Source organism: Lissotriton vulgaris, chromosome 6, assembly GCF_964263255.1.
Source record: "Lissotriton vulgaris chromosome 6, aLisVul1.2, whole genome shotgun sequence".
In the NCBI taxonomy this organism is placed as follows: Eukaryota; Metazoa; Chordata; class Amphibia; order Caudata; family Salamandridae; genus Lissotriton; species Lissotriton vulgaris.
Window position 1 is genome coordinate 1,744,550,641 of NC_141694.1, and position 17,812 is coordinate 1,744,568,452.

General features: G+C 43.5%; 1 protein-coding gene across 1 annotated transcript in view; it reads right to left on the reverse strand.

The window, feature by feature from the left end:
- LOC147709409 (calpain-13-like) overlaps positions 1-17,812 on the reverse strand; it is a 454,206-nt gene that overhangs the window by 317,364 nt on the left and 119,030 nt on the right. The window contains exon 4 of the mRNA XM_086925978.1: positions 8,058-8,176. Within this exon, the coding sequence (XP_086782104.1) occupies positions 8,058-8,176 (119 nt within the window). The remainder of the gene's footprint in view (positions 1-8,057; positions 8,177-17,812) is intronic.

The window sequence follows — 17,812 nt, forward strand, 5'->3', positions numbered from 1 at the left end:
GGTGGCGTCCGCGTGTCTCAACAATGTCCCCCCCCATGATGCCACCCTTTGTGCTAGGTAATCTTCTAAACACTTCACCGGACACATGGGAGACCCTGAAATCCTGCGAATGACTATGCAGTCACCCACCCCACCTTGATCGGTTTTTGACTTGACAAAGGATACAGTCATCGTCTCACCCCTGATCTGAACGTGTTCCCGGCACAAACCCCCCACCACATCCCGCTTGTTCCTTGCTACCAGCTCACTTATCCTCATTGCCCCGTGAAATGCAAGCGTAAAAGCAGCTCGGAACAAACAGGCCTCGAACTGAGACGAGCATGTGGCGGGGAGTGTGGCCAGCAACTGGGACAACCTATCCAGACCTATCGGGCGCCTCTCATCTACTTTGCGACCCTCAAGGCGTTGCCACCCACGCAGCGCTTTCTGTACCACAAAAGACGCTGTCGGGTCCTGGATATTATGCGCCCTGGCAACAAAGGAAATGGCAGCACGATGCCTCTGGGCTGTAGCCACCGACTTCCCAGCCTTACGCAAGGACATCAGAAAATGTACTACCCAATCCTCATGCCCCCAAAGTCCCCCTCTCTCAGTCCCCAAAAAGGCTAAATAAGCCCGAAACGCCCCTTCGTATGCCTTCCTCGTCCTTGGTGCTAGACTCTCTCCCACGAGGTAACGAAGTTCGGGGCACCGAGAGACCAGAGAGCTTCGGGAAAGGGTGCTGGCTCTGGGTCCGCTGAGGGAAGGAAACCCAAGAAAGCCTGCATTTGAAAACGAGACAGTGCATCAGCAGCCTGATTCATCACCCCTGGGACATGTTTTGCTCTGAATACCACGTTCAGTTGCATACACAGTAAGACAATTTCTTTAAGCAGCCTTAAAATCATTTTGCAACGTGCTGCCTGACTATTGATGCATTCTACAACGGTCATATTGTCAGACCAAAATATGACAGAGTGATTTTTGAATCCATCGGGCCAGGTTCTGAGGGCCACCAAAATGGGAAACAGTTCAAGGAAAGCAATATTGCTCGTCAGCCCCTCTTCATGCCACCATGTTGGCCACCTTTGCGCCGACCATTTTGTGCCGAAGATGGCGCCGAAACCCATGCTTCCCGCTGAATCTGTCCATAGACCAAGCTCTTCAGAGGACAAGGCCGGTTTGTTCCAGACGACTCGACCATTGAAATCCGCCAAAAATGCTAACCAAATACGCATGTCTTGGCGGACCTCGGCCGATAATCTCGTGCGATGATGACCCTCTCTTAGGCCAACCATCGCCTGGGCAATTGAACGGGAGAAGGGGCGGGCCATCGGGATCACCCTTAGGGCAAAATTCAACTTCCCCACCAATTGCTGCAATTGATGCAGCGTAACTTTAGATGCAATAATACACATTTGCAGGGCTGCCCTGAATTTCGACACTTTGGCAGCCGGTAAACGAAAACAACCCTCACTAGAATCCAACTCGATCCCGAGAAACTCGAGGCAAGTCGAGGGACCCACCGTTTTACCTGGTGCCAATGGCACGCCAAATTGATTCATTAAAACACAAAATTCCGTCAAGGCCCGGGCACATTCATCATCCCCAGCGGCCCCAAGGAACAGAAAGTCATCGAGGTAATGCATCACATTCCGAAAACCCGTTTTCCTCGTGTAAACCCATTGTAGAAAACTACTGAATTTCTCGAAATATGCACAAGATATAGAGCACCCCATCGGCATACACCTATCCATGTAATACGAACCTTGAAACACGAATCCCAAAAGACGTTGGTCTTCCGGGTATACCGGGAGCAAACGGAACGCTGACTCGATATCTGATTTCGCCATCAGCGTCCCGGGCCCCAGGCGATTCAAAATGGCTACGGCCTCATCGAATGATGCGTACCGCACCGAACATATCTCTGGATCAATTGCGTCGTTTACAGAAAGGCCATGAGGCGCCGATAAATTGTGAATCAATCGAAACTCACCTGGGTCCTTCTTGGGGACCACCCCTAAAGGAGAACAAACAAAATTCTGTACCGGGGGAACAGTAAACGGGCCGGCAACCCGACCTCGGGTAACCTCTTTCCGGATCTTATCCTGTACTACAGTCGTATGCTGCAAGACGGAAAGTTGGTTTTTGCACGTCCCAACACCCTGAAAGTTCCCCACCGGGATGCGGAAACCATATGAAAAACCGTTTCGTAGCACCCCAGCTGAAGCACGATCTGGGTATTCGCTGAGCCAAGGAATCATCGCCAGGGTATCAATCGGGGTCGGTAAAGGCGCCCCTCGGACTATATTAGACCTGTTTGGCGCCCCCTCTACCCCCATTTTCACCCGATTTGGCTCTGCACGAGGACTCAGGATGGGGTGCCCCACAACCACTACATTCGTGTTTGAATTTACAAGAACCCGGGGGCCTAGTACATTTACTTCTGTTGAAATTGAAACAGAAACCCCTCTTCCCTGTATTGCCGGCGGGTCTCGGGTAATCGTCTGTACCCGTACCCGACCGAAAGGGCGTCCCCCCATTTTGGCGGGAGGATTCACCAACAGTACACCCCACCAACGGCACTTTCAACATCCCCGACTCTTTCATTTTATTCCATGTCAAAGAATCGTAACAGTCCCAGGTTAAACTTTTGTTATGCTCCATCGCTTTCCTGAAAAGGTTGTCATAACAGAACCATTGGTTACCTTGGTGCGATGTCGAGTACCCCATAATTCGTGACTGATATACTGGGAATTCAGGGAGCAATTCAGGTCTACGTTCCCCCAAAATTGACGTAAAAATTCCCCAAGCATTACCCCAGTTGCCAATATTCTCATTTACTTTAAAGGCGGCCATTTTTGCGCGCCAAACACTTGGGTGCATCAGATCCTTTTGGCCCTTAACAGTTTCCACCTCATAATGATCAACAAGCAAGGAGAAAATGTTTACGTATTCCCCCGCCCAAATCTTTTCCTTTATTGCCAAAGGAACATGTTGCCCCAACTTCTCTCTACGAGAGGGTGTTGACTCATCCCTTGCGATCGGCAATGGCCGCTTACCTGCACCGGACGCTGCCTCCGCCACTCGTGGCTTGTCTATCACCGCATCCGACGCGGGCACCTTGGCTGTATCACGTTTCTCGCGCAACTGTTTAATGAGTGCTTGCGCTTCGGCAGCCGTGGCGCCCTCGCTACTGTCCCCCAACCACGCCGCTAACTGTGCCGCCAACTCGGGAGGCATATCTTCAGTGGATGTCGGGGTGACTACTACAGGGATCGGATTCCCCTCCTTCGGTACCGGGGCCGGTACCGGGGCTGGCGCCTCGAGCGGGGAACAGGGAACCGGGACGTCTCCCCCGACCGGCCCCCTTCTCGGCCTCTTTGGCTTCCCTCCGGCCGGTGGACGCCCCGATCCCTCCTCACCGTCTCGCTCCGCCAACCGTTTCTTAATTTCGGACATGTCCTTCATGAGGGCCCGAACCAACTGGTCAGTCGACATTCTCTTCACGCCTTTCTTGGGCATCTTTTCAGACGAAGTATCTAGAAGACAAAAAGAGGAATTAAAACGCTCAAAATTGGCTCTTCGTTCTGTCCCGAGCTCACGTGCAGCGAGGAGGTGCAGCTTCAGAGCACAAGAACAAGAGGATGTCTTCTGGTCTTGCGTCCCTTTTTATCCGTCTTCAGGGCGGGCGTATACCCGCCCCTGCCTGCCCCGAGGGCGTGGCTGGCTGTGTCGGTGTCTAGGCCAGCCCACTCTAGGGCGGGAACGAGCGCGCCCCAGCTACGCCGCTTCGGGCATACCAGCTGAGGCGCGCCTCCCGCCCAAAAATGGCTTCCCGGGGGGATCGAGGCACTCGGCCATACGTTCGGGGGGACCGAGTTGGTCGCCCCTTTCCAAACTGTCTGCACTCTGTGTTTAGATTTTGACACCATGATATCTCCCGAATAAAATGTATCCCCTATATCTTGGTAGCCAATTTTATACTGCACTTTTGATTTTTTTCAGACATTTTTACAACACTGCAAAAACCCATCCCACACCACAGGAAAACACATATTCTATGGTATGACCCATCACTGGTGGTTGTTGGATTAGAGCAACACACGATATCACTAGGGTGTGTTGCGCTAAATTTGGATCATCTTCTTACAAATCCCAGATGATGAAGCTCTGCCATTGGGTGGGCTGATGGGATTAATTTATATTCCTCTGAGAACACGTTTTGGGTATTCACTGAGCTTACTGTTGTTTCTGCCCATGTTGATTGATAGACCAGTGACATTTGTTTAAGTTTGGTTATACTGTGAATGGGGGTATATTGTTATCTGGTCTTTAAATATCCTGCCCTTAGACCCTCTATCAATTGTGCATTGTATATTCTTATCCCTTCTCCTCTCTAACATTATCCCCTATTGTGTTTATGATTTTCTTGTGTGGTATTTATGTACCATTTTATTTCTTCGTGAACAATCAAACTAGTATCTAATATACCCACCGTCTGTAGTGATTTTTTAAGTAACCTGACACGAGCACAGCTCAGATAACCTCTCTTTTCTATTATCTTTCATAGGAATTGAGTGGCATGGGATCAAGGATCCGACAGATTCACCACTATTAAGGTTACGTGCACTGGAGTGGACAGATGTTTCAGTGAACTTCCAATACTCCTAGTAACCATAGTCAACTAGGGACAACCTTCACCCCTGTTTCACCGTTCTTTCTCTTTTTACTTTTCATTTACTTTTCTTTACATTGTATTTATGATTTACGTTTAGATATGTATGCCAATTAGGCCAAAAATGAGTAAGCACTATGTTTTGAGCTTTTTGTACCATAAGGAGATTTAAGGTACCATACCATTATTACCATTAGTGTGCAGCTGGGAAACTGGGGGTACTATACCCTAAATTGGTGGTTGTACTACCCTTGTTTTCGTCATGGGACTCAATTAATAAATATAATGAAAGATATGAAATCTCTATTATTGTTGAACTGTGAGATACTATGAGAAATCACATTTTATTAAGCGCATCAACATTGATGCAATTAATCGCACTGCCACTTTGTATTTGGAATAACCTATGCGCAAAGTTGTCTGCACATGAATGTAACTTTATTGAGAGCGCTGGGTTGAACATGACGCTGAATTTAGTGCATGGTTACCAGACACAATATCAACGTGTAAATCAGGGCACTGGGTTGTAAAGTTTCAATCAAGGTTAAATTGTAACAATTAAGTCTTGGTTTAATACTGTATGCCAATATCACAGGTTAGATATTGCTTATGCCTCCCAATGTAAACCACATGTAAATAGAGATGTATTCTGATTGCCATTAACTAGTTATTTAAATAAGGTTTCAATCAATTTTGTTTCTCATTATCTTTCTGAAAACTTCCAACCATCTCTCACTTTTTTCTACTACTTGGCAAAATTGTCAATTCAGCAGTTAACTGTCTTCATATCTTAAGGTTTTATGAAGCATACTATTAATATTTACTTACTATTTATAAATATATCTTCTTCCCCTTCTTTCGCTTTTCTTCCCTGTTCCCTTATTTTCCCCAAAATGTAAACAGCTTTCTACTTTGATATTGTTACCTACCTCGTTGCTTACAAATTATCCTTTTACATTGTTATTCTTTAGGCCTATGTTGTATTGTATTGTCATTCTTTGTTTCAATAAAGCTTATTAAACACATTTTTTTAAACTCTGATTCACGTTAAGACCTATTGTTTGTATTTATGCAGAGTACCACACATTTTCTGTGCTGATCGATTGTTGCGTCATTCTGATGCCAATGACTGTACCTTAAAGAACCCCATTGCCCCTGCCAGGGTCATGTGGTGAAGACCTTGCCTGTGGTTGACACACGTCTTTTTTATGCTAAATAGACACCTTTACCATCGATCAGTGGGCTTGAAAATTATTTTTTCTTGTGATTTGTCATAATGAATTATTGCTGCTGCGGCGCTTGCCTTCGACCCCCTATATATATATATCTGATTAACCGCATCGCTGCAGCGGCTTTTCCCGCTGTGTGCGGCGTTTTTGAAATTACCGCGTTACGTGACGAGCTCAGCTCATCATCAGCATACTAGCGCCGTAGCTGATCATCAGCATCGAAGGGGTTTACATACCTTTCAATGCATCCAAAGTCAAGCTGACAAATGACTCCTTTAAGCTGCACGCTAGTCAAGAACTATCACCTTCTTTGGCTTCCTACCATATCCAGAATCTAAAATGTGTTGTCTGGTCCAAAAAAGATAGTACAATTCTCAGCCTTATTGTCTGTCTGTTCGACTGCAATTCTAGAACCATCTCCGTCCCCGTGTTCTGCTGAGTTGTTGCTTTTAAGATTTCTGAAAAAACTCTGGGAGACCATTTTATTACCATGCTACAAAAGCATAGAACTTCCTTCCTGTCCCTTAGATCCTCAATCCTGCTATCAGCGTCATACGATCTTGCCCTGTCTGACCACTTTAGACGTTTCTAAACATACACATTTCTGCACTGCAAACACCTTTTAACACTGCATCTTCAAAGCACATTACTGGAGGTGGCGATGTTCGACAAAAACGTTTGTGCATATTTGTTATGTGGCATTTTGTTGGAGTGGTGCAGTGCTTTTTGTTTTTGTGTGCTGCATAATTGCAATGCGATTTTGTTACGTTGTACTCTGATTGTTGTGTTGAGTTCACACTGACTGCTTTGTTCTCTTGTGTCCTATTATGTCTTAGAGCGTGGATGTGTTGCTTTGTGTCCGCTATTGTGTTATGTTAGAAATGACAACAAATGTTGCTATGTTTACAGCGAAAGCAGCATTTACCTTTACAGGTTTCGTGACAAGCAACCATTTAGCTCTGTCCTAGGTGGTTTGAAGTGCTACTCCCAGTCTTCAACTCATTAAGACACAAGTCCACCCTAAGCTGTAGCCTGTCTTAAATGAGCAATTCCAGAGTTCACATTCCAGTGCTCACGTTCTAAGATACAACCAGTGCTTAGTTTGTAAAATAAATAGGTGCATGGTCCCTTGTCAGGTGCTAACTGCACCTTGCACTACCCACTGACCCTGCCATCTCTGCCAATGACAGGGTAAACAACCTTTACAACACAACTTTTACCACGCAGTGCCTTTACGACGCAACTTTTACAATGCAAACCATTACAACGCATTGCGCTGGGGGGCGCTCTAGGATAGGGAATGGGTTTAATTTACTATCCAACACCTTCCCTACTATCCATGGGGACTGGAGTTGGAATAGTAAATAAAACTATTCACTATCCAGCGCCCCAAAGCACTATGCGTTGTAAAGGCATGCGTTGTAAAAACCGTGTTGTAAAGGCATGCATGGTAAAAGCATGCGTTGTAACATCATACATCCCAATGACAGTACCAACACAACTATTAAGCATCACACTGCTACAAGTGTAACACTTCGGGCTATTATAGACCCCCAAAGCTATAAGAAAGGCTTGGGCAGCAGATATTAATCATTTTAATGTATATTGAAATAATAAATAACTCTTGTTTTGCTCATCTATAAATTAGACTGACGGCACCACCTTATGGCAGACTGTCATAAGCGCCAGTCTTAACAATTAAGTGCCGGTGCTGAGCACCACCACCGACTCAAATTAAGCACTGGATGCAACCCAATACTTTAGAGCCCGACCAAATGATTAGTCACATTTCTTCGATGATTGGCTATTGAATATTAATTTATTTGAAAATACTGACTTTGCTCAACAGATTGAAATTTCCTGGATCCATCCTCAAATCAAGAACTAGCGTTTATCATGACAGCCCCATTGAATACCTATGCAGGTTCACAGATGGCCAAGTGAATACTTAAGAGCATGACACGTTCAAATGTTGAGCCAGGTTGCTGTTAAAAACATATGCCATGTTGATGTAGAAAATGTGACATCAACAGTCCACGCTGTAAATAACTATGTGATGATGACATTCTAAACCAAATTCTAATTCTTTAAGTTCACAGATAACTTCACGTCAACATGATGTTGAATGCGTCTAAAAAAAATGAACTTTCAGTGAAGTATATAATACATACCCTAAAGTGGAAAATGCCAGCGTACTTTGAAGAATACCCTTGATTGCGTGGTATTATATTCCAGAGAAATGTCTGTTTTAAAGCCAAAGCACCCATTGATGACAGGACCCAGCAATTACCTTTAGAGAAAACAATATTAACATAAAGACATAAGGATCATGAATAGATTAGATTTTCAACATCACAACTGTATGACCAGTTAACACTGTATTCATGTTTGGTTGCTTACTGGTAATCACCATTATTCCTGGGTCCATCTTCCTCTTTCTATTATTTACAATAAATGATGACAGAGCAAACTGACAGGCAGGATGTAGTAACTTCAAAGTGCTTTACTATTCATCTTTTAGTGGAGCCAAACTGGTAACTCCTTGCCAGAATGTCTACAGTAGGTACTAAAGACAACAGACGATTTACTACAACCTGGCTTTTTGTACAACCACCCCATTTAGGTACCTCCTCAAAGTCTCCTTGCTCTGCAACACAAGAAACCTCAAAATGTCTGGTAACTCCCAATGAAACTGATGATAGGCATTTCCACTAACCCTGGGCAAAGCACTACGCTACGCTTGCGTAGTTTGCAAAGTTTCCACTACTTCGCGAATTGCACGTGGCACAGTGCAAACACGCGTAGCGTAGTGCAGTGGTCATTTTTTGCTTGCTCACGGTCCTCAACGTCAAGTTGGCGACTGCGAGCAAGCAAAATGACATCCCGGCAAGACTTTTTCCTCGTTCACAATCAGCAACAGTAAGTTGCCAATCGCGAGTGTGGAAAATAAGCCTCCTGGCAAGATTCTCAACGCGGGGAGGTCAGGTTTCTCATAGCGAGTGGTTGCATATGCTCGCGACTGCTCGTGATGAGAAACTGCCAGTCCGTGTTGAGAAAGCTGCTGCTCGAGCAAAAATCATCTAGAGCGGCAGAAAACTACAGTTCGCACTGTGCAAGATGCCATTTTCAATGATTGCACAGCGCCGAATGCTTGTCCGCACTGTGCAATCATTGAAAATGGCATCTTGCACAGTGCGAACAGGGTACTACGCAGTACGCATAGAGCTACGTGTAGCTCACGCAGTGCGAAGAGCACTTTGCGTAGCTACACGTAGAGCTACTTGGCGACTGACTATAATGTGGAAAGCAGCCCCATACGGCAGGAACCAGTCCAGAGGAGTGGGTAGGTCAAGGTAGCCCACCCTGCTCAGAAAACAGCCCTCAAGCATGAAGATTTCCATTCTAGCCCAGATGCAATGACCCACAATGGATCACTATCAGACATTATTATTGAGTCTGATCTAAAATTGCTCTAACTCACTGACTTCCGGTTAAATAACAAACCATTGATGATCCTCGACTTCAAGCTCTTCAAACGTATTCTGCTATCAAATCAGACAGAAGAAAATTTTTGAATGCTCAAACTCCTCTAATCCACCCTACTTACTTCATTGCAAGTAATCCAACAGCCCAAATAACTTGGCTTTAAATATACGGCACTCACATGGAGCCTTGTGTCCATCAGAGACCATTCACCTACATGTAATTTACCATCCTCCCTAACTGAACAAAAACTTTGCAGCTGAGATACATTAACATAAAACCTCCTAGCAAAAGCTCTCTTCCATAATTCTCTATGTAGGAGATTTCACAGTCACCTGGAGGAGAAATTACAACCTTCTAGTCAGTTCTTTGTTGAAAAAGCTAGTCCAAATTGATCTGAAATAGGTCAGACGCTAATAGCAAAAAACTTGAGTTCATGCTCTCAAACCTCACAAATGTCAAATACCACAAATCTCTTGAAGTGGAATGGTCTGATAGTTTCATTTAGCATTTAATAACACTGTACTCAACCCCACCTTAAGTCAAGTATTTAAAAGTGCGCTCATATGTTATAATAAAGAAATGGTAGGCTCTGAGACATAAAATTTGTGCATACACTCACATAATTTGGATAAGCAAGGAAGTCGGTACTACACTACAATGTCTTTCATTCTTGACTCATGACAAAAAAAATAACACATACAAATACAGGCCTAACTCAGAGCCCTTGCCTCAACTGCTACTTAAAACCTCTCGCCCACCCCTCACCCCCTCCTCACAAAGCTACTTCCCTGCAATCTGGTCTTCCTGCCAGGGGAAGAAAACACCTTTTCACTCCCAGGTCATTGTCCCTGATCTGGGAAGAGTTTTCACACCTCTTTCACACCTAATTCACACCATGTACAGGCGGAGCAGTTGCTGGCGAGCTAATACAAATTTGCTTCCAACTGTTTCAGACAGTATGTCATGTTGTTCTTACTAATCAGTAGTATCTGCACATTTGTTGGACAACATAAACTAGGAGCTTAGTGTCTAGACTGATTACGGACATTCCCACAGGATATGTTGGCCCACAGACAAGCTAGCTCACAGTGCCATTGTAAGGCCCCTTACCCTTACCAGGGAGCAAATGGTTTCTGGCAATCACTGAACATGACAACCCTGACGTCTCAGGGATCGTGTTAAATTCAGGTTTTCACTCCCACTTTATGAATAGCTCAATAGGTGTTGCAGTCTAAAAGTGGTATTTAATTTTCCATGCTGGGGTTGTTTTTCTGCACCATATACCCCGGTCTTATAGGAAAGTTAAATGGGAAACAACCTTTACAACGCAGTCATTACATTGCACTACCTTTACATAGCAGTCATTACATCGCAACATCCTTTACATCATATGCCATTACAACGAGGCCATTACATTGCATGTCACTTCAATGCATGTCATTACAACGCATGTCACTACAACGCACTCACTGGAGTTAGAATAGTAAGTTTTACCCCTACACAATCCAAAACATACACTACCGTTGCACTCACGGGAGTTAGAATAGTAATTATTATCGCAATACTATCCAACACTTACCATAAATGGAATGTAATGGTATGCATTCTAATGGTATGTTATGTTATGTTATGTTATGGAAATTTATATCGCGCACGGCTGCCCCAGCCAAGGGGCGTCCCGGCGCTGCGAGTAGACAAAATGCAGAGAGAAGGTAGCACAGATAAGTGAAAGATTATTGAAAAAGATGAGTTTTGACGGCCTTTCTAAAGGCTAAGAGGTCTTGAATCCCCCGGATGGCTTCGGGTAGACTGTTCCATAGCATGGCAATGGTATGAGTTGTAAAGGTATAATGCGATGTAATGGAATGCGTTGTTTAGGTAGTTTCTCAAAATGCAACGTAATGGCATGCAATGTAAAATAATGCGTTGTAAAGGATGTTGCGATGTAAAAACTGCATTTTAAAGGCATGCATTGTAAAAGTATGCGTTGTAATGTCATACATCCGTGACTCAGGTTTTAAGAAAATTTTGACATGTTTTAGGGGTTAGAGCTCTTACACAGGGCACTGGATAGGCCTGACCTAGTGTTAGAGTAAAAGATACTACCAGGTGAGCCACAACTAAAAATGAAAAACTAGGAGTGACCACCCTAAAAAGGGAAATAATCTTTATAATGCAACTTTTACAACGCACTACCATTACAACTAAACTTTTACAACGCAACATCCATTACAATGCATGCCATTACAACACAACAATTACAACGCATGACACTACAACGCATACCACTACAACGCATGTCATTACAACGCAGTCATAACAACGCATGCCATTACAACACATACCATCACAACGCATAGTACCCTTACACTATCCAACACTTACCCTACTGTTTCACCCCCTGGAGTTAGAATAGTAATTTTTACCCCTACACTATCCAACACTTATCCGACAGTTGCCCCCCCCTGGAGTTAGAATAGTAATTTTTACCCCTACACTATACAATACTTACCATACATGCGTTGCAATGGTATGCGTTGTAAAGGTAGCTTTTAAAAATTCGTTGTAATGGCATGCGTTGCAATGGAATGTGTTGTAATGGATGTTGGTTGTAAAAAATGCGTTGTAAAGGTATGTGTTGTAAAAGTATGCGTTGTAAAGTCATACATTCCCCTCAAAGTGGCTACTTTTTAGCATTGAATAATTACCCAAAGCGGTTATTGAGCTAGAACCAATTCTTTACTGTGATGAGTTTGGTCTGACGACAATGATTAAAAATAACTTTAACAACTACTATATAAAAAATAACTAACCTTTATTTTAGAAATTGAATCTGCTCTAAATTTCTTTAAGTCTGTTTAATTAACAATGTTTCTAAAGAAATGCCAGTCAGAGACAAATCTACATGTCTAAACCTATCATGAGTGAAAAATATCCCTTTGTGTAAAGTCTGCATAATGAAACCTGAATAAACACATATTTAAAAAAAGTCTAAACCTCTCACAAGCCTCCATTGTCTTTGCTGTAGGATGGAAATATATGCCTCATTCATTGAGAACAATTAGCTTTTAACATCATACCAATATGGCTTGTGTAACTGATGCAGCAGAGAGACTGCCACTGTAAAAATGCGGTGTGACATTGTGAGACTTGTCATCCTTGGTGTGGATTTACCCCTCACATTCTGTCTTCAACCCTTCTGGTTTGCTGGCTTTGTTTTTGCTGGTTTTAGGACTCTGTACACTTTACCACTGCTAACTAGTGCTAACTAGCATGTGCTCTCTCATTAAAATGTGGCATAATTGGCATGTACCCATTAGCATATAAGATTTACTTGTAAGTTCTTGGTAAAGAGGCACTCATTTGCTCAGGGCCTGTAAATTAAACACTACTCTTGGGCCTGCAGCTCTCATTGTGCCACCCACTTAAGTAGCACTTTAAACATGTCTCAGGCCTGTCATTGCAGCCTGTGTATTTCGAACAGGGAAAATAATCATTTTGTCAGGTCCAAACTTTCCCTTCTAATACATATAGATCACCCCTAGAGTAGGCCCTGGACAGCCCAGAGGGCAACGTTGGACAGGTACTTTAAGGTTTTACATGGCCTTGTAGAAAACATTCTCAAATTAATTGTTCTCTAATCCCTGCTACGAGGGCTACGTCTCCCATAGGATAACACTGGAGTTGCCTTTTTACATTTAATAAGCTGTACTTTCCAAATGGCAACAGGTAAACCGTTAATGTTTGGTGTATTTGGAATTGTAATGAAAAATCTTCACTTGTGATGAAGTCGGATTTTAAAATACAATTTTGAAAGTGCCACTTTTAAAAAGTTGGCATTTTCATCATTAGCCATTTAGTGCCTGCAGCCTCTCTGGGTCACATGACTGGTTGACACTGACAGTTAGGCTGTGCGTATGTCTCCTAGACAGCAAATCAAAAATAGACAACTTAGGTGACCCTCAATGGGCCATCACTGGCGGGATGGGAGGGCAGAGCAGACACAGCCCTCCTTACACTTGAATAGGCTGTGTCCTGCCTCCACACAAAGGGATGCATTACCCCTGTATTTAGTCTGGAGCCAGGACTGGGAGAGCAGAATGACTGTGGACTTTAAAAGGAAAGCTCTTGAAGCTTCTCCCCCACTTCAAAGGCACAACTGGGTACACGTATTGGACCTTTAAACCAACTCTTTAGTACACTTCTAGACTTGTGGATATCCTGAATGGAAGAAGGACTGCTTTGCTGCTGAAAGAACTGCCACTCTGCTGGAGTGCTGCTCTGGAGATACTGCTGCTCTGCTGTGCTGACCTGCTGCCCTTGTTCCTAGGCGAGAAGGACTGGGCCTGATGAAACCAGTACTCCAGAGTGACTCCAAGGGCTTACTCACTGGCCTCCTGACTTAAGCCTCAGGGACAGAAGGCCCAACAACCTCAACCCTAGGATCCAGACTCTACCATCAGTAAGACTAATCAGTCAAGTGGTGCCACTCCAATTCTGGACCCTTGGAAGTGGGCCTACGTTGCTCTGTCAGCTTCTGTGGATCCAGTGGAACAGATGCATCCTCTTTATTGCACCGAGCAATCCCGAGCAGAAGCAGTGCCATTCCACTGCTGCATGGATCGGTTCTCTTGCAAACACACACATCACAGCCTGACGCCTCATCGGAACCGTAACTGTGTGACGCATCCTCTGCACAGGCCCTCGCATCCCTCATTGATGGCAGTCTCGATGACTCAATATCGCAGCCTCACAGCTCTTGGGAACCGACACATCACCCAACTGTGTAATCCATCCTCAACATAGTACTTTGCATTGCAAGCTCTCATCGACAGGACCCTCGGCAATAATGCAGGGCCTTGCATTGCAGCCTCGCCACATCCCAGAACCAATGCAACACATCCTCGCCTCAGACCCTCACAACTCTCTGCCAACCAGGAATTAAGGTACTTTCTCATCGGGTCTAACTGGGTCCTTGTAGCTAGACTGCGCTCCATCACGGTCCGCCTGAACTTATGACTTTGTCCCCGTCTGGCACGACCAGATATCCACAGTTGGTGCTTTAAACCTTTTGGCACTATTTTTACTAAAATCTTTAAAATTCCAAATCTCTGGGTCTACTGATTGGATTTTTGTAATTTTGGCCTTGTTTTATTTATTAGAAATAAGTCTAACTTGGGATGAGATCCTTTTTATGTAGTGTTTTGCACATTAGTGCTGCTTGAAGTGTTGCACAAATACTTTACATATTGCCTCTAAGTTATGCCTGACTCCTTTTGTTCTTGATTTAGTCAATTGGCAGTGTTGTTGCAGCCTCTGTTTGTGATACAGGGACACAAATATGAGCGTGTTTTAGCCAAACATCAGGAAGTGGATCTTATCCTGGTCTGTTGGCTGAGACAAGCTCTGCCTGTAGCAATGATCGCCTGTCAGCTTAGGCAAGCTCTGCTGCTATTTTTGTTAATTTGGAATATTGGGCGGCTATCCGGGATATGAACATCATTAACAGAATCGAGAGCGACCATGACCCCCTTAGCTTAGAGTTTCAATTTTCAACCATTCTTGTAAATTCTGATTTTAGATACATCCAATGATATAGTCCTCGCAAATAATACTAGAAGGATAAAATGGTCGGAATGCATGGATAATTGCCAATGCATCCCAGAAATGGAAGAATTGGCCTTAAATGCAACCAGTGAGCTACAACATTGAACGTTTAGCAATGATTCTGAGACTAGGGTGGTTCACATTCACACAACCCTATTTTTAAAACTTGGTAAATTTTTTATAAAGGAAATAAATAATCGTCCACGCCAAGGCAGAAAGAAACAGGAATCTTGGTACGATAAAAGATGCAGAACCGCATACAAATCTCTAGCAATGGCTGTGAGATCAAAGGATAGACTCTCCATACGTGATGCGAGGCGACATTATAAAGTAACCCAGCAGGAAGCAAAAAAAAGCTGGGACAACAAATACTGGGACGAGTTATATGAGGCATGTAAGGCCAGAAACATGATAGGATTCTGGAACATAGTGAAGTGGGGTAAGGGAACTAGTAGACCGCAGGCGGATAACTCTGTTCCACCCGAAAGATGGATATCACACTTTAAATCCCAGTTTGCAAACACTGAATGGGTGAGTGGGGAATGCTCAGAATTCATAATAAACAGTGTAGGTACCACCCACCTAGTGTTTTGTCGTAGCGAAGTAGAGTGTGTCCTAAACACTATTCCGAGAGGAAGAGCCCCTGGACCGGATAAAATTCTGGCAGATCTTTTCCTCCATTACAGAGAGGTATGGGTGCCATATATAGAGTTGCTGGCGAACGCAATCTCCAGAGGCTCCCCGATTCCAGACGTCTAGAGAGGTGCCGAAATCATTCCAATTTTCAAAAAAGGGGACCGCGCAGACCCTGCAAACTACAGGCCAATCAGCCTAATAGCATGCATCCAGAAGGTAGTGGCAAGATTGGTATTGCACAGGATCCAGGAATGGGTTGAAGATTCCGGGGTTATGTCAGCCTTACAGGCTGGTTTTCGCCCTTTCACCAGTACCGTGGACCAAGTTTTTAGATTTTCTAATATTTACTGGAAGTGGGCTATTCTTGGGGGGGTACTCTCTACGCAGCATTTGTCAATTTGAAATCGGCCTTTGATTTAGTCCCACGTACAAAGTTGTGGCAAGTGCTATATCATCAAGGCATGCCACAAGAACTTCTTGCATTTTTAATTAAATTACATCAAAATAATTATGCACAGGTAAGGTGGGGCAATCAGGCCCAGGTCACTGACAAATTTAACACTGAAAGGGGAGTCAGACAAGGGTGCGTTTTAGCACCAACTCTGTTCACATTATATATAAATAGGGTTATTGAATATTTTAAGGATGTCCACACAGATGCACCCAAACAGAATGGCATCCCAATACCCCTGCTAATGTTTGCAGATGACACCCTTTTAATTTCCAAAACACAGGGAGGGCTGCAAAAAGCTATTGGCTGCTTCGAGGGTTTTTGCAAAGACCATGGCCTAATCATAAATGTGTCCAAAACTAAATTTATGGTCATGCATAGATACAAGAAAGTGAGGGGCACAGTATTTATGAATAATGAACTTTTAGAACAGATAGACAGCTTTAACTACTTGGGCATTACTTTGGGATCTAGGTTGGAATGGAAGCCACACTTGAACCATTTGATAGTAAACCATGCACAGTTAGCAGGTGTCCTTTCCAGAGAACTGAGATCATCAACTACCCATCCATTAGCCCCAGCTATAAAGATATATGACACGAAAATCAGGGCTTCGATGTTATATCGGGCTGAATTATGGGGGGTCACTGATATTTCCACTCTGTCCAATGCACAAAACACATTTTTAAGGTGTATAACTAAACTTCCCAAATCAACACCATTAATACCTTTGTACATGGATTTGGGATGTCAGAAAATTAAGGACATTGCGAGTTTTCGTCCAATGGCCTATTGGAGGAGGCTTTGGGTAACGCCTGAACTAACACACTATGCTTTGGCACTCCTCGAAACCAGAAATATGGACACAGGGGGTAGAATAGTATGGTTTAAACAGGTCAAGTCGCAATATAAAGCCCTGGGAATTGAGCAACTTTGGGAAAATCCATCAGAAAACACCTTCCCATCACGAAAGGCTCTTAAAGAGATGTATTGGAATAGCATTACCCAAAGGGAATTCCAATCAAACACTGATGCATCTCTAACTAGGGCTTTTTTGGAACTTAAACACATCCCTGAATATGAGCGATATTGGGACCTCATTACCATCCCCATTGACAGAAAGCTATTTCACCAATATAGGGTAGGAACTCTCCCTATTAACACATTTACAAGTAAATGGTCAAGTAATAAAGATCATCACCAATGTCCGTTCTGTATAGCCCATTCAGAAACCCTAGCACATGTACTGTTCATATGTCCACCCTATAAAGTTCCACGTCAAAAATGGATAAAACCTATCTGCAAACAAAAAGGCATCCATAGTGGTACTGAGGCACTAAGGATTCTAAGAACAGACTGTTCCGATAGCATGGTTATTGCACTAGCAAAGTTTATAAAATGGATGTGGTCCTTACGTAGAGATAAAATAAAGCATAAATGAAATGTAGCCTTTTTAACCCCCTCTGTTTTATTGGAAGCAATTGTGTTTTTAACTTTATAATAATTTTAATGGGTTATTTTAGATTTTAAGAGATAATATATTTATTATTTTAAAGTAATCTGTTTGTACCACCCTGTCTAAAGAACGACCAAATAATCAATTCAGGTTTCATTACTGGCTGCTAGGACATTTGGATGTAATAAGTATGAAGTGTTTTGTGATTTAATTGTATTTTATTGTAACGTCTATTATGACTTGTGTCGCAATGAAGACTTATTGACTGACTGACTGCTAGTGATTATATA